Genomic DNA, 14,038 nt, shown 5'->3' on the forward strand with positions numbered 1-14,038 from the left:
TTCAAAATTTTTCTACCCGTTCTGCGTACCTGACCATACCCGTAGGAGCCCCTCACTGCAACCAACAGTATCAGCTCAGAAACCCCGAAGTTTCCCTCCCAGGAAAACTCAAACTGGGGGCAGACAAGCTAACCCCCCCGCCTCTCTTTCACATTCACTCATGCCCCATGGAGAAGGGTCTCTCTTAGGCCCCAACAGACTGGATTGTAAGTTTCTTTATTTGATTTAAATAGTGATCGTTAGCCAAACAGTTCTGGAATCAAACAGGAAAATATAATTATTTGCCGTCTACAATCGTTTGCAAGGGATAGTGGGACCGTCTTCCCAGCTGCAGCAAGAGTTTGGGTGGGGTGGGGGTGGGGGTCCAGGACTGGCATGGTCCATGTCTACCAAGGAAGGAGAAGTCAGCATCCCGCTGAACCCTTCTTCAGAGGGCAGGTGAACCGGATAAAATATTTACAGTCAATTCACTCATCCAAGGACGTCTCCACTTCTTCACAGGGCCGTCAGTTGCCCCAAAACCATCCGGAACTGCTGAGTGCTGTTGGCCAACTCATGGACCCGCTCCACCATGTCTTTGGCAGCAGCCGGGGACGGGTACTGGAGCGCGGCCATCTTGGTGCTGGCCACGATCTCCTTGAGCAGGTCGCAGAGGAGGTTGCTGTAGTGGGTGACCTTCTGGCGGACCTCTTGGGCCTTTGCCTGGCGAGACAGCGTGTCCCCGATGAAGACCAGCTTGTGGGCGCTCAGGATGACGAACTTGCTGTGGGCCACAAATATCTTGGGGGGCTGGTTGGTGTTCACGGCGGTGAAGAAGGCGTCGACGGCGTTGGTCAGGGCCGTGAGGTTGGCTTCGCACTGTTCTAGGTAGAAGAGCAGCAGCTGCCGGTCGGAGGGGCCCAGGGCTGTGACCCCCCCCCGCAGGTGGGGATAGTGTTGTGGGGGTGTCCAGTTGGACAGGTCGTTGTCGATAGGGCGGGTGACCTCCTGTTCCAGTCGCTCAAATTGCTTCAGCTGTGGACAAAGGACAAAAGTGGACATCAGCCTGTCTTCTTGGCCTGACTATAGATCTAAAGGAAATCCAAATGCTTAACTACACCGCCTGCAATTATCCACCTGCAATTATCGGTCCTTACAGGAGTTAATGAAGTTGATTGTTAAGATCGTTAGGCACGTGCTATTTTAACTAACCTCATCTACTGTGTTTCCCCAAAAAATAAGACCCAACGGAAAAATAAGCCCTGGCATGATTTTTCAGGATGCCCTATCCCCCAAAATAAGCCCCAGTTAAAATCACAGCAATAGCATTTACAGTTATATACCGCTTCATAGTGCTTTCACAGCCCTCTCTAAGCGATTTACAGAATCAGCTTATTGCCCCCAACAATCTGGGTCCTCATTTGACCCACCTCAGAAGGCTGGAAGACTGAGTCAGCCTTGAGCCGGTGGTGATATTTGAACTGCTGAACTACAGCTAGCAATTAGCTGAAATAGCCTGCAAGGCTGCACTCTAACCACTGTGCCACCTCAGCTCTTATCATCATCAGCCAGATGGATGTATTTAGTACTGTACTTCCCCCCAGATTAAGATCCAACTGGGAAATAAGCTCTAATGCATCTTTTTGGAGCAAAAATTAATATAAGATCCGGTTTTATTTTTGGGAAAATACATAACAAACTGTTGGCAGAAAGGCAGGAGATGCCATAATTAATGATAATTATAACACCGGCAGCTGAAAAACCACCAAGTGACATGAGGATTGCTGCTGTTTGGGCTGATTGAACACATTTTTTACACCAAAGGAAGCTTCGCAAAAATCCGATACTGATAGTTTTGGAAATAGGTCAAGCTGTTACGTAGGTCTGGGTAGTCCTCGATTTACAACCATAATCAGAATTTTGGTTTTAAGTGACTGCAGTTGTAAATTGAGGTACCACATGACCGGACTTGATTTTACGACTGCTTGCAACCTATTGAAAATGTGAGTCAGTTGCCATGCATCCAAAAATGTGATAAAGGAACTGTGGGGGTGGATGGGGGGGCAGCGGTCGTAAATTTGAGAACGGATCATCCTTTTTGAAATCTGTTGCAACTTTGAATGGCTGTTCGATGACTAGTCACAAGTTGATGTTGACCCTAACGATTACTTAATGTGTAGTCATATTTTACTGTAACCTTTGTCTATTTCTTCTTAGTTTTTAGGTCTGCAAGTAAAGGAATTTAACTCTAACTCTGGGATGGCAAATCCATGGCGTGCGTGTCACAGGTGGCACGCGGAACCATATCGAGAGAGACTTTGCCATGTTTCAGCTCCAGCGCACGCATGCTTGGGATTTTCGGCATTGGGAAAGGTTGTTTCATTTTTTGGACACTTTTTTCCTGGAGGCAAAAAAAAATCCCCCAACGGACAAACTGGAAGTTTGGAAAAATGCATTTCTGGTTTGCCGCTGTGTTGTATTCTGCACACCGGAGCTTCAGGAAGCTTCCCTGGAACCCTCCAGAGTGCAAAAAACAGCACAATGGCAAACCTGAAATGTGTTTTCCAAACTTCCAGTTTGTCTGTTTGGGCATTTTTTTCACCTTCCAGGCTTCCAATGCCTGTGCCCATGAGCGGGGGGCAGCGCGGGTGAGTGTGTGTGTGCGTGCATGCATGGGGGGCAGGGGAGGGGTGTGGGCACTTGCACGCATGCTACCACACACCCACTCTCAAGAAGCCGTAGCTCCCTGTCTGGCTCTCTGGTGCTCTGAAAAATAATGTGTTCCCCTCCTCCCTATGGCCCCCTTTTGTCACGTGAACCAAAAAAGGTTTTGTGATCACAATAAGAAATGTAACACAGATTTGCTACACAAATGTCCAATGTTTTTAAATGTCTTTTGTTTTGTATGTTATGTATATATATGTATAAATAAAACATTTTGTAATAATAATAAAAAAAAGTTTTGGCATCACTGCTCTAATTGTTGAAAGAGGGGGTGCAGAGATAAAAGGGGGAATGTTATGTCTAGGTGGGATTCTTTCCCGTGGGAACAGAGAAGATGCCTGCAGCTGGAGGAAGCTGGGATTTGGAGTCACTGGACTGATGGAATTGATTGGAGATTGGGACTCGGGCACGGGGAGGGAAGTTTCAAAGTTTCGCTTTTTATTGGGTGCAATTCCAAACCCTGGCCAGAGTCAGAATCACACCAGGTCCTTGCCAATTGAATATGTTCCTAATAAACAGACCTTGGTGGAAAATGGACCCCTTGGACTGTCAGCCCGGTACAGAAGTTGGTGAGAAATTAACACTTTGCCGCACTGTTGATAGAAGGCTTCTGATGTTGATGGGAACTTGGGAGGGGGGATTTCCATGAGGGAACAGATGCAGCCACAAAGCATTCTTTCGAGGGGTTCAAGGCCATCCTATGCCCACCCACCTGGGCAGAAGTGGAAGGAGGACTGGCCACGCTGGCACATCTGAATGGGCAACGTGACACTTGGGGGGGGGGGTTTCAACTGGGTGGGAAATTCAGATCCAGGTTTCCCAGCGTAGGTGCCAAGATGGCTCCGGCAATAAACTGGAACTTTGAGGAGTATTTTGACTTGGACTCTGATTTAATTCGGATGCTACCAGGAACCTTGACATGGACTTTATTTCATGGGATGTGTTACTTGGAAGCTTGACATTGAGGATTACCTGTCGAGAAAGAATTGCGACTGAAGGACTACAAATCGCTTTCAGTCTTTTTTGTCTCACACAGAAATTTCTCTTTAAAAAACAGGCGGGGCAGTTGGGAGCCAGAGATGGCCATAAGCTTGGGATTTGTGTGTGTGTATATACACATATGTAAGAGAGACAATTCCCCGACAGACCTGCTGTTGCTCCAGCTGGCCTTTGCCTTGCCGAATGACATTGCCCCGTTCCAGCAGTTCTTTCTGGGTCTTCTCAAACTCCTCTTTCCCCTATTCGAGACACAAACAAAAGAGGTCAGCGGAAATCCCACCCTGGATAAATGGTTGCAGGAGTGGATGGAGTTGGCTTGAAATGGCAAAACTGACCACTCTGATTAAGAAAAAGAAGATAAGTACGAGGGTTATCTGGGAAGTAAGGTCACAAGGCATGTAGCTCTCGCATGTAGTGTTCGCAGGGGAAGTTGGTATTACTATTGTGTAGCGCAAAGCCAGCGGAAGAGAACGAGCAGTGACAGTGGTCAGTAGATCACTGACTGACGTTGTGGGGAAGGTTAGAGAGGAGCGCCCTCATTCTGTTTCCCTCTAAGTGTGAAGTGTGCGCTGCAATATGCTACCTGGATGCTAAGGGCAGGAACGTGGCTGCGATAGGTGCCTGGTATTTTTCTCATCGATTGCTGGGTTTTGAATTTTTTGGCTGAAGGAGAAGGGGTGTGGCGCCACTGCATTGATTGACGTTTGCTTTCTCGAGTAAGGTGATAAGCCCAAGTTTCATATCTCCTGTCACTCACTATACAGTTGAGAAAAGCCTCTCCTTCAATCTCGAAATGGTCAAGAAACTCTCGGGCGGCACTGACCCTGTCGATTTTGTGCGCTTCAATAAGCATCTTGGGCCCCCATCGCAGCAGCGTTCCTGCCTTTACACATACTTCACACTTGGAGGGAAATGGAATGAGGACGCTCCTCTCCAACCTTCCCCACAACACCAGTCGGTGATCTCCTGACCCCTGGCACTGCTCATTCTCTTCCGCTGGCTTCCTGCTACACAACAGTCATACCAACTCCCCCCGCAAACATTCCCCGCAAGAGTCACGTGCCCTGTGACCTTCCTTTCTGGATAACCTTTGTCCTTTGTTTCTATATGTCTCCATCCAAGCACTAACCAGATCCTTTCTTAGATGAGCCAAAATCAGCCAGGAACTGCTAGAAATCACCAACTGAGCAAGCAGCGTGAACCTACCAGACACGATAATCCCATTGTGGCTACATTTCCCAGGTTTGAGAGGGGGGACAAGTTCCCCTCCCAGCTCCCCCTTCCTTGCCCCCCAGCCCTCCTGCCCCAAGGCCGATGCCCACCTGGAGGTGCACGTAGTCGTAATCTTCCATCCAGCCCTCCTCGCTGTTCTCGTACTGCCCGTCAGGTGAGTCCTGGGCCAGGAACTTGGGCGGAGAAGGCAAGGGCCGCGACTGGATGCTGCTGGCCTTCTCGGAGGGCGTGCCGTGGGGGTGGCCACCTTCCCCCGAGGAGGCCGGGGACCCCCTGGTCCGCCTGAAGAGCAACAAGGCATTGCCGTGCAGGAAGGAGGCCAGCTGCTTGGTGTCGTCGGGCACCCCCCGCGAGTACATGACCAGGTGTTCAAGGTCATCCGGTGTCCCCGGCTTACTTGCCACCAGGGCACTAGGGGCCCAGCCGCAACCCTCCAGGGCCTGGCTGTGCCGTAGTAGCGCCTGGTACACTTCCTCCATCTTCTGCACCTGCTTGCTGAGCTTGGAATAGAGGGAGCGGTCGGAGGTCTGGGCAGCGCTGCTCACCACCCCGCGAGCAAATTCCAGCAGTTCCCTGAGGGCCCCCTTGACGCTTTCCGCTGCCCCCCGGATGTGGCCCGCGTGGACCTCCATCTTCTTGGGGCTGCGCCAGCTGCCACTAATGAAAGACATGAAAGACGAGACCGCCGTGTTGACGTTGTTCTGGAGTCGGGCCAGCGTCTCCATCGCAACGTCCTGGTCGAGGGGTAACTCCTTGTCCGGAGCTTCCCGAACTGGCACCATGTCCAGAGAAGAATTAGAAAGGCTGCTCCGGGTGCTGCCTGTGCTGGAGGCCCGATCGGCCTGCGGGGGAACATCGTAGATGTAGTCGGCTTCTCCGTCCTTACTGCCGATCGTCAGCTCTCGGGGAACGTCGTACACCTCGTGGCTGGCCAGTTTCCTCAGCCCTGGTGGGACGTCGTAGATTTCCTGAGCTTCCGACACTCCTTTAGTGGCGGGTGGAGGCACATTGTAGACATCTTCAGGCAAGGGAGGATCTGCCAGGGGCGCCAAAGGCGGAGCCAGGATAAGTGGATGACGTGATGGATCGAAGGGCTTCACCTTGCAGAAGACGGGTGGCACATCGTAGGTCTCCTCCCGCAGGGGGCCATCGGGGATATCCTTGCTGACCGAGGGAGGGATGTCATATAACTGCAAAGATAAACCAGACAACTGTTCCAATTCTGTACAGGTAGTTGATATACAGTCATAATGGAGTCTGATATAAAACTTTGATATACAACCTTAATGGAGCCTGCCCAGTATGGTTGTAAGACGTAAAGGTTGTAAAATCAGGCGTATCACCCACCAGATGTTCCAACATTTTTTTGCAGCAGAGTAACAGCGGTTGAGTTGCCAATTGCACAAAGTTTAGTGATACTGTTAGTACATAACTGGTTGGGTTTGGCAATACATAAACAAACTAGCAATATATACTTAAATGTATTGAAACACTATAGCTTTAAGAATTAGTGTTACGGATAGCCATAAGAGGGAACCAGAAGCATCATTCTCTCTCTCTGACTCTCTCTTCTATTTCTGTTACATTCTCCATGACTGCTGCAGTAGAAACTGTGAAATGATGGTTTATGTATTTGTAATCTGAACAAGTAAGACTTATAGTTTTGTATATGTATTGACCTGTTTTTCAGCCTGCTGTGCCTCCGCGCATGCCCTGCATCCAAAACAAGCAGTGTGGCGACTCCTGAGAAGGGGGTGGGGTGGGCGGGGCCAGCCAGGAGTGGGATTTGTGGGTTCTCCAATCTGCATGGAACCTTAGCTTGAGGTTCCCCCAACCCCTGAGAAAGCACAGCAGCCCCACCACTGGGGACCTTGCAACAGTCGTAAGTGCAAGGACTGATTGTAAGTTGCTTTTTTTCGCACTGTTGCTGTTAGTACTATTTACATAACTAGTTGTGTTTGGCAATATATAGAATAAACCAACCATGTATGCTTACATGTATTAGAATGCTATTGCTTTATGAGCTAGTGCTATGGATTGCCATAAGAGGGAGCCAGGAGCGAGATTCACTCTCTCTGATTATTCTCTGATATTTCTGTTTTGTCTTTGTGACCATGTTGTAGAGAGAACTGCATGTTCAAATGATGGTTTATGTATTTGTAAGCTGGAGAAGCTTGTAGTATTGATTAAGATGTATTGACTGATTTAACTATGTAGGACTAGGACTGTTCTTGACTAAGATATTTGCCAAAGTAAGTAGTATTTTATACACTTAATGTATCTGGATTGTATTACTGAACTATTGCTCCCATCTCTGGGCTACCAGCTGGATATCTGCAAGACCTCCACGTTTCCTCTTTGACCACTCAGAGATAACTCTGCTCACTCCTTAGCAGTTGTGACTTTAAATGGTCACTAAGCAAACCTGTCTCTAGCTGCAGGCTCTGCTCTCCCATCTTCGCTCAGGCTCCCACCTATGGTGGCACTGGGTCAAATCCCGAGTCCAGCAAAGGAGGCTGAGTCATACTTAGACAGGAAGAATATACAGACAGTCCCTGACTTACGACCATTCATTTAGTGACCATTCAAAGTTGCAACAGCAACGAAAAAAGTGTCTTGTGACCGTTTTTCACACTTATGACCGTCGCAACATTCCCTGTGATCATGTGATCAAAATTCAGACACTTGGGAAATGACTCATATTTAAGATGGCGGCTACAGTGTCCCAGGGTCGCGTGATCCACTTTTGCGACTGTCCGAAAAGCAAAGTCGACGAGGAAGGCCGAATCGCTTAACAGATCAGGCTCCTAACTTAAACAACGGAAGGGATTCACTTAACAACGGTGGAAAGAAAGATGGTGAAATGGGGCCGGGTTCACTGAACAAATGTTCACTTAGTGACCAAAATGCTGGGCTCCATTGTGGCCATAAGTCAAGGATTTACCTTTAAAAGATAGAGTGGGGTGGGGAAAGCAGCAGTTTCTAGTGACAAGGAAAATTTAAAAAATGGGACTAAACTCACTGAACTTAGCAACAGACATTTATAGAATATTTCGTTATGGTCGTACGTTGAGGATTTCCTTGTATGTAGGAGAGGTTTCTCACAACGCACAATGGAAAATCCACGGAGGACCCACAATGGCCAAATGCCAGCCTCACCCAAAGGCCTTCGCTGCCCTCCAACAGGCTGGTGCCCCTTACCAGATGTCCAACACTGGTTCAACCACACTGCCCCTTCTCCCAACCCCTTCCAGTTAACTAAACCATGACTTCCACTTCAATCCAGGGTGGTCCTGGGCCCCCCACTCACCACTTGCAAGTTCTTCTCCACGCTGGGTGGCACATCGTAGATCTCATGGGCTCCACTGTTGGTGGTCTTGCACATCATCGCAGGGCTGTCGTAAACCTGGACCAAGGAGAGATTGTGAAGCGGCTTTCAAGCAGTTAAACCAAAATCGCTCCCTGATTTTCTCTGATCTGCTCGGCCTGCGCCTCTTGTCTCAGGATTCGGACCTATTGCAGGCCTCGGGGCTGAATCCCCCTCCTGGTTTGGGTAGCTTCTGATTTCTCCATTCTCTTCCCTCCCCCTTTCTTTCAGAAGAGAGCGCAGTGGTTAGAATGAGGTATTGCAGGCTAATTCTGCCAACTGCCAGCAGTTCAATCCTGAACAGCTCAAGGTTGGCTCAGCCTTCCATTCTTCTGATGTGGGCAAAATGAGGAACCAGGTTGTTCGGAACAGTAAGCTGACATTGTAAACCGCTTAGAGAAGGTTGTAAAGCACTGTGAAGGAGTATATAAGTCTTAGGGCCATTGCTATTTTCCTCCCTTCCCTTCCCTCCTTCCTTTCCTTTCCTTCCTCCATTCCTTCAACAGCTGTGGCAATTAAAGTCATAAAATGGAGCAAAAGTCACTCAACAAATATCTCACCTAACAACAGAACAACAGAAATTTGTGGATCAAATCTGGTCATACGTTAAAGACAAAAAATTTGAGAGAGCCACTTCGCTTAGCGATAAAGGAGGTGTATCAATGTAACAAAATAACTATAATTCAAGTGATCCTCAAAGAATCCACATATGTCCTAAGCCCAGTTTGACAAGTCTTGGCTAGGAGGGTAAAAACGGGGTGTGTCCCCGCCACAACCCCCTCCCCACTGTCCCCTTGCCCCAAGAGACAAAGCCAGGGCACTCACTTCCTGGCCACTCCGGTTCCCCATCAAGCCCCTTGTGGGGGGCACGTCGTAGATTTCCTGGAGCTGTCGAGGAACATCATACTCGTCCTGCTGTTCTCCTTTGGGGGGCTCGTAAACGTAGACTTGCCCCACCCGTGTGGGGATCACCACCTGCAGAGGAGGGAAGGGGGTGATTTAGAGTTGGCACTGCTAGGCAGGTCAGGTAGAGGTGGCCGGGAAAGAAAGATGGCTGACTTGATCAAGAATCAGGAACCTCAGGACCTCTTCCTCCTAAAATTTCTTTTCTTTTCTTCTCTTATTCATTTCTTTTTCTGATTAGGGTAGATAATGTATGTATATTTAGGAAAAGAAGCTAATAGAGTGGAATTATTCAATTCAATTCAATTTTATGACAGTCATAGACCAGAGACTAACAAACAAAAATACCCAGCAAATATACAACCAAAACTTGCAAAATAAAATAGTAAATGACAGATAAAATCCCTGATAAAGTCCAGTCTGTCATATACGCATGGTCTATACTACTAAAATTACAGTCCATAAGCTGTGAGGTCTATAGTCAGTTTAACACTATTAGGGAAAGGAATAAACAGGGTTGCCACATTTGTCATATAAATTAGCTATGGTGGATCAGACACTTAAAGGCTAGCCACAGTTGGTATACATACATGCATACATACATACATACATACATACATACAAACATACATATATCACTATGGTGAAGACATATATTTGCGACGAATCCCCACTACTGCTGCACAGAATTTATTTATTTTATTTATATATTTATTTGTTTTGTCAAGTATGTATTGGTGGTATACCAAGATATAATAATATTTATATACATGATACTAGTAAAAGAGAAACATTAGGACAGGGGGCGGAAGGCACGCTGGTGCACTTATGCAGGCCCCTTACTGACCTCTTAGGAATCGGGAGAGGTCAACAGTGGACAGTCTAAGGGTGAAGTTTTGGGGGTTAGGTGATGATACTACAGAGCCAGGTTGTGAGTTAACGCATCAACTACTTGATTACTAAAGTCGTATTTCCTGCAGTTGAGTTTGGAGCGTTTTACTGTTTGCATCTGTTGTTTGCTCGTGTGTTGTTGTGGTTGAAGCTGAAATAGTTGTTGACAGGAATAATGTTTTAGCAGATGATTTTATGGACTATGTTTAGGTCATGTTTAAGGCGACATAGTTCTAAGCTGTCTAAACCGAGGATTGTAAGTCTAGTTGTGTATTCTGTAGCGAGTGAAGGGCTCTTCTCGTAAAGTATCTCTGGATATTTTATAGAGTGTTTATGTCCGAAATGCAGTGTGGCTTCCAAACAGATGAGCTGTATTCAAGGATTGGTGTGGCAAATGTTTTGTATGCTCTTCTTATCTGGCCACCTGTGCTGTAATTGTGGCCTGTTCATCCTTAAGCAGCCACTGGAGACAGGTAGTGTCTGAGCGGCTGGGATACCTTGCAATTAATGGCAGAATATATTTTTTTTCCAAATCTCCGTATAAAAGGAGCATCTCAGGAGCATGTATCCCATTGTCTCCACCTCTCCTGAGCCGCAAGGGCAAAGTCTTTCAGCGAATGGCATTCTTTGCCATTCACTTGCCACACAAAACAGCCGATGGAAGCGCATGGCACCGAGCAAGTGGTTGGCTGATTCCAGCTAAGATAGCTGGCAGGAGACACAACACATCCAGTGGCATCAGTGGAATTATGTAAACTGGACTTTCCGTACTGTACTTGTCTTTTAATGTTTGTTTTGTCTTTTTAAACTGTACTATAAATTTAAAAAACCCTTTTTAATTTTTTAAAAAAAGAACCTGCCTCAGGTGATCTTCCTCTTGAAGGACCTTCAGGGACAGAAGAGCTTTTCTAGATGCTGTTGTGGTTGCCTCTGGGCCAGCTTCTGCAATGGGGAATTTGGATGTTGCTTCAGGGGAATTCTTGGGTTCAGAAGATTCTGATAGTGAAGATTCATTGCCAAGGGTAGACAGTGGGGGAGGGGAATCAGACGGAGACATGGATGCAGCCAGCCCATCAGTTAATGCTCCCATTGGTGAGATGTCAGACTCAGAGGAGAATCTGCTGGTAGATGCCCGTATGCACAGGCTCATGACAAGAAGGGACCAGCTGCGCAGGTATCGTCGAAGATAAGGGAGAACACCTGTTGCTGAGGCAATTGGGTTAATGGGTTTGGTGATAAATGACGGGCGTTGGGGAGTGCAGTGTGGGCATGTATCCGTTTGGAGAGAGACTATTGCTAATGCGTGGATTATTCCAGGACTTCTACTGACTTTTTGGACACTTTATAGTTAACTAACTCTTGTGGACTCATAGTGGGGGGTGGCTGTGAGGATTCACAGCTGCCTTAATTGTTCGTTTGTTTTTGCTTTTGGCCACATTCTAGGACTGTTATCTGGGTGAGAGAAATTTGGCTCTTTTTAAAGTGTGTGCTTTAAAAAACAGTTTGGATAAACTATTTTCATTTCTTCTGTGCCGGTGTGTGTTTAAATTTGCTTTCCTAACTCACTGGGGGGCTATTAGTGAAGGGCCCGGCATAACAGATGCCGGACTAGCAATTTGGGTAGCTGGATACAGAGCACTCTAGCAGAGGCCCCACCCTGGGGAACAAGACAGCCTGGAAGGATGAGCCTCATCTCCCCTGCTGGTGCCCACGTGCTCACCTGTTTTTGGGAGGTGAGCAACAAAGGTGGGCTGCTAAGGTGGGACGGTGACATGTGATCACCCCTGTGGCTCTCGGTGCTAGCGGAGTCCAGCGCAATTATGCAACTGCACCTGGGCAGGTGGTGAAATCGTGCATGGACATGCAGGGGCGCCCATGGCCCAGGTGCAGTAGCAGAATTGCACACCATCCTGGAAATTGGCTTGATTGTCTGATAAAATTTAGTTTCAGAATGGCTGGAAGATTAGCAAAACACTATCCTGCGGTAAGATGGGGTTCCTAATACTTTACAAGCTTTTTCATTCTCTCTCTCTCTCTCTCTCCTGGGATTTTAGTGAGTGATTTTCATGAGGGAACAGATGCAGCCACAAAGCATTCTTTCAAGGGGTTCAAAGACATCCTATGCCCACCCACCTGGGTGGAAGCGGAAGGAGGACTGGCCACGCTTGGACAATCTGAGTGACCAACGTGACAAGTTTGGGGGGAGGGACAAGGGATGTGAACTTTCAACTGGGCGGGAAACTCAGATCCAGTTTTCCCAGTGCAGGTGCCAGGATGGCTCTGGAATTAAATTGAAACCTTGAGGAGCATTTTGATTTAGTTCAGATATTACCTGGAATCTTGACAAGGAATTTGTCTCGGGTGGATAAAGGCGTAATATTTAACTGGGCAAAATGAAGCAATGTAGGGCAAATTGGTCAACATATAGAATGTGTCCAACATTTAGGACATTTAGAATTGAAATTTGGCAAATTTTATGAACCTTTTTATGACATAAAAATTATCATAAAGCATTTAATGACATAATATTTCCTGCGGTCAATTCTTGGATGCTCTATATAGTTGAATGTGGACTACATTTGGGGCAAGTACACCTTTGAATCTCCCTGAATTTTCAAGAACCTTTCCAGCATATTAAAAGCTCTGCCATTATAAGGGAATATTTCTGAAACAATGATCCAAGGGATCACAAGTTGTCTACTGTAAAGGGATGTTTTAAACCCTTTCTTTGCTTCCTTCTGTTGGTTCTGTTGTGTCTTCCTAACTTAATAAGCCAAAGGTCATTTCTTAAATATGATTAACCAGCAAGAGCACCCTCTATTCTTTCTTACGCTTTGTATTATTCGCTGCAAGGTTATTGCTGAGGCAACTCTACTAATTTTCATCAACTGAGACAGCTTTTTAATTTGCTCCTTGCCTGGTGATAACATTCTCTGCATTGTCTCAAAATGGTTGGTCTGTGTGTGTGTGTGTGCGTGTGCGTGCATTTCTGCTGCCCTCCATTTAACTGGATGCTCTAATGCAGAGGTCCCCAACCTTTTTTGCACCAGGGACCGGCATTAAGCTAGACCAGTTTTCCATGGCCCGGGGGGGGGGGCGCTTTGGTCATATGGGGGTGGGGTTCATTTCCTTCATTTCCTCTTTCTCTCATTCCCTCTTTCTATCCTTTCTATCTCTCACTCTTTCCTTCTCTCCCTCCCTTTCTCTTTCCTTTCTCTCATTCCCTCTTTCTATCCTTTCTATCTCTCACTCTTTCCTTCTCTCCCTCCCTTTCTCTCTCTTTCCTTTCTCTCATTCCCTCTTTCTATCCTTTCTATCTCTCACTCTTTCCTTCTCTCTCTCCCTTTCTCTCTCTTTCCTTTCTCTCATTCCCTCTTTCTATCCTTTCTATCTCTCACTCTTTCCTTCTCTCCCTCCCTTTCTCTCTTTCCTTTCTCTCATTCCCTCTTTCTATCCTTTCTATCTCTCACTCTTTCCTTCTCTCCCTCCCTTTCTCTCTCTTTCCTTTCTCTCATTCCCTCTTTCTATCCTTTCTATCTCTCACTCTTTCCTTCTCTCTCTCCCTTTCTCTCTCTTTCCTTTCTCTCATTCCCTCTTACTCTCTATCCTTTCTATCTCTCACTCCTTTCTCTCCCTCCCTTTCTCTCTCTTTCCTTTCTCTCATTCACTCTTTGTCTCCTGGGGCTGCCTGCGCCTGCCCTGCACCCCCCACCGCGGAGGGAAAGCATTTGGTATCGGCACCGCCAACCCCCCCTCCACGAGCAGCAAAAGCCTAAGCGGCGGGGTGCGCCCTTTGCATTTCGGCATTGGCGCTCTCCCCTCCATGAGCAGCAAAAGCCTCAGCGATGGAGCCGAAAGGCAAACGACGCGATCAGTCGCTGAGGCTTTTGCTGCTCCTGGAGGGGAGAGCGCCAATGCCGAAATGCAAAGGGCGCACCCCGC

At 47.3% G+C, this 14,038-nt stretch overlaps 1 protein-coding gene across 1 annotated transcript in view; it reads right to left on the bottom strand.

Moving 5' to 3' along the window:
* Positions 1–200: 200 nt before the first annotated feature.
* The window catches only part of BCAR1 (BCAR1 scaffold protein, Cas family member), a 71,286-nt gene continuing 57,448 nt past the window's right edge, over positions 201–14,038 (bottom strand). The window contains exons 3-7 of the mRNA XM_070760679.1: positions 9,128–9,277; positions 8,246–8,341; positions 5,025–6,125; positions 3,852–3,941; positions 201–1,014 (exon numbers count right to left, since the gene is read on the bottom strand). Coding sequence (XP_070616780.1) covers positions 496–1,014; positions 3,852–3,941; positions 5,025–6,125; positions 8,246–8,341; positions 9,128–9,277 — 1,956 coding nt within the window. The 3' untranslated portion in view covers positions 201–495. The remainder of the gene's footprint in view (positions 1,015–3,851; positions 3,942–5,024; positions 6,126–8,245; positions 8,342–9,127; positions 9,278–14,038) is intronic.

This window comes from Erythrolamprus reginae, chromosome 9 (genome assembly GCF_031021105.1).
Source record: "Erythrolamprus reginae isolate rEryReg1 chromosome 9, rEryReg1.hap1, whole genome shotgun sequence".
NCBI classification, from domain to species: Eukaryota; Metazoa; Chordata; class Lepidosauria; order Squamata; family Dipsadidae; genus Erythrolamprus; species Erythrolamprus reginae.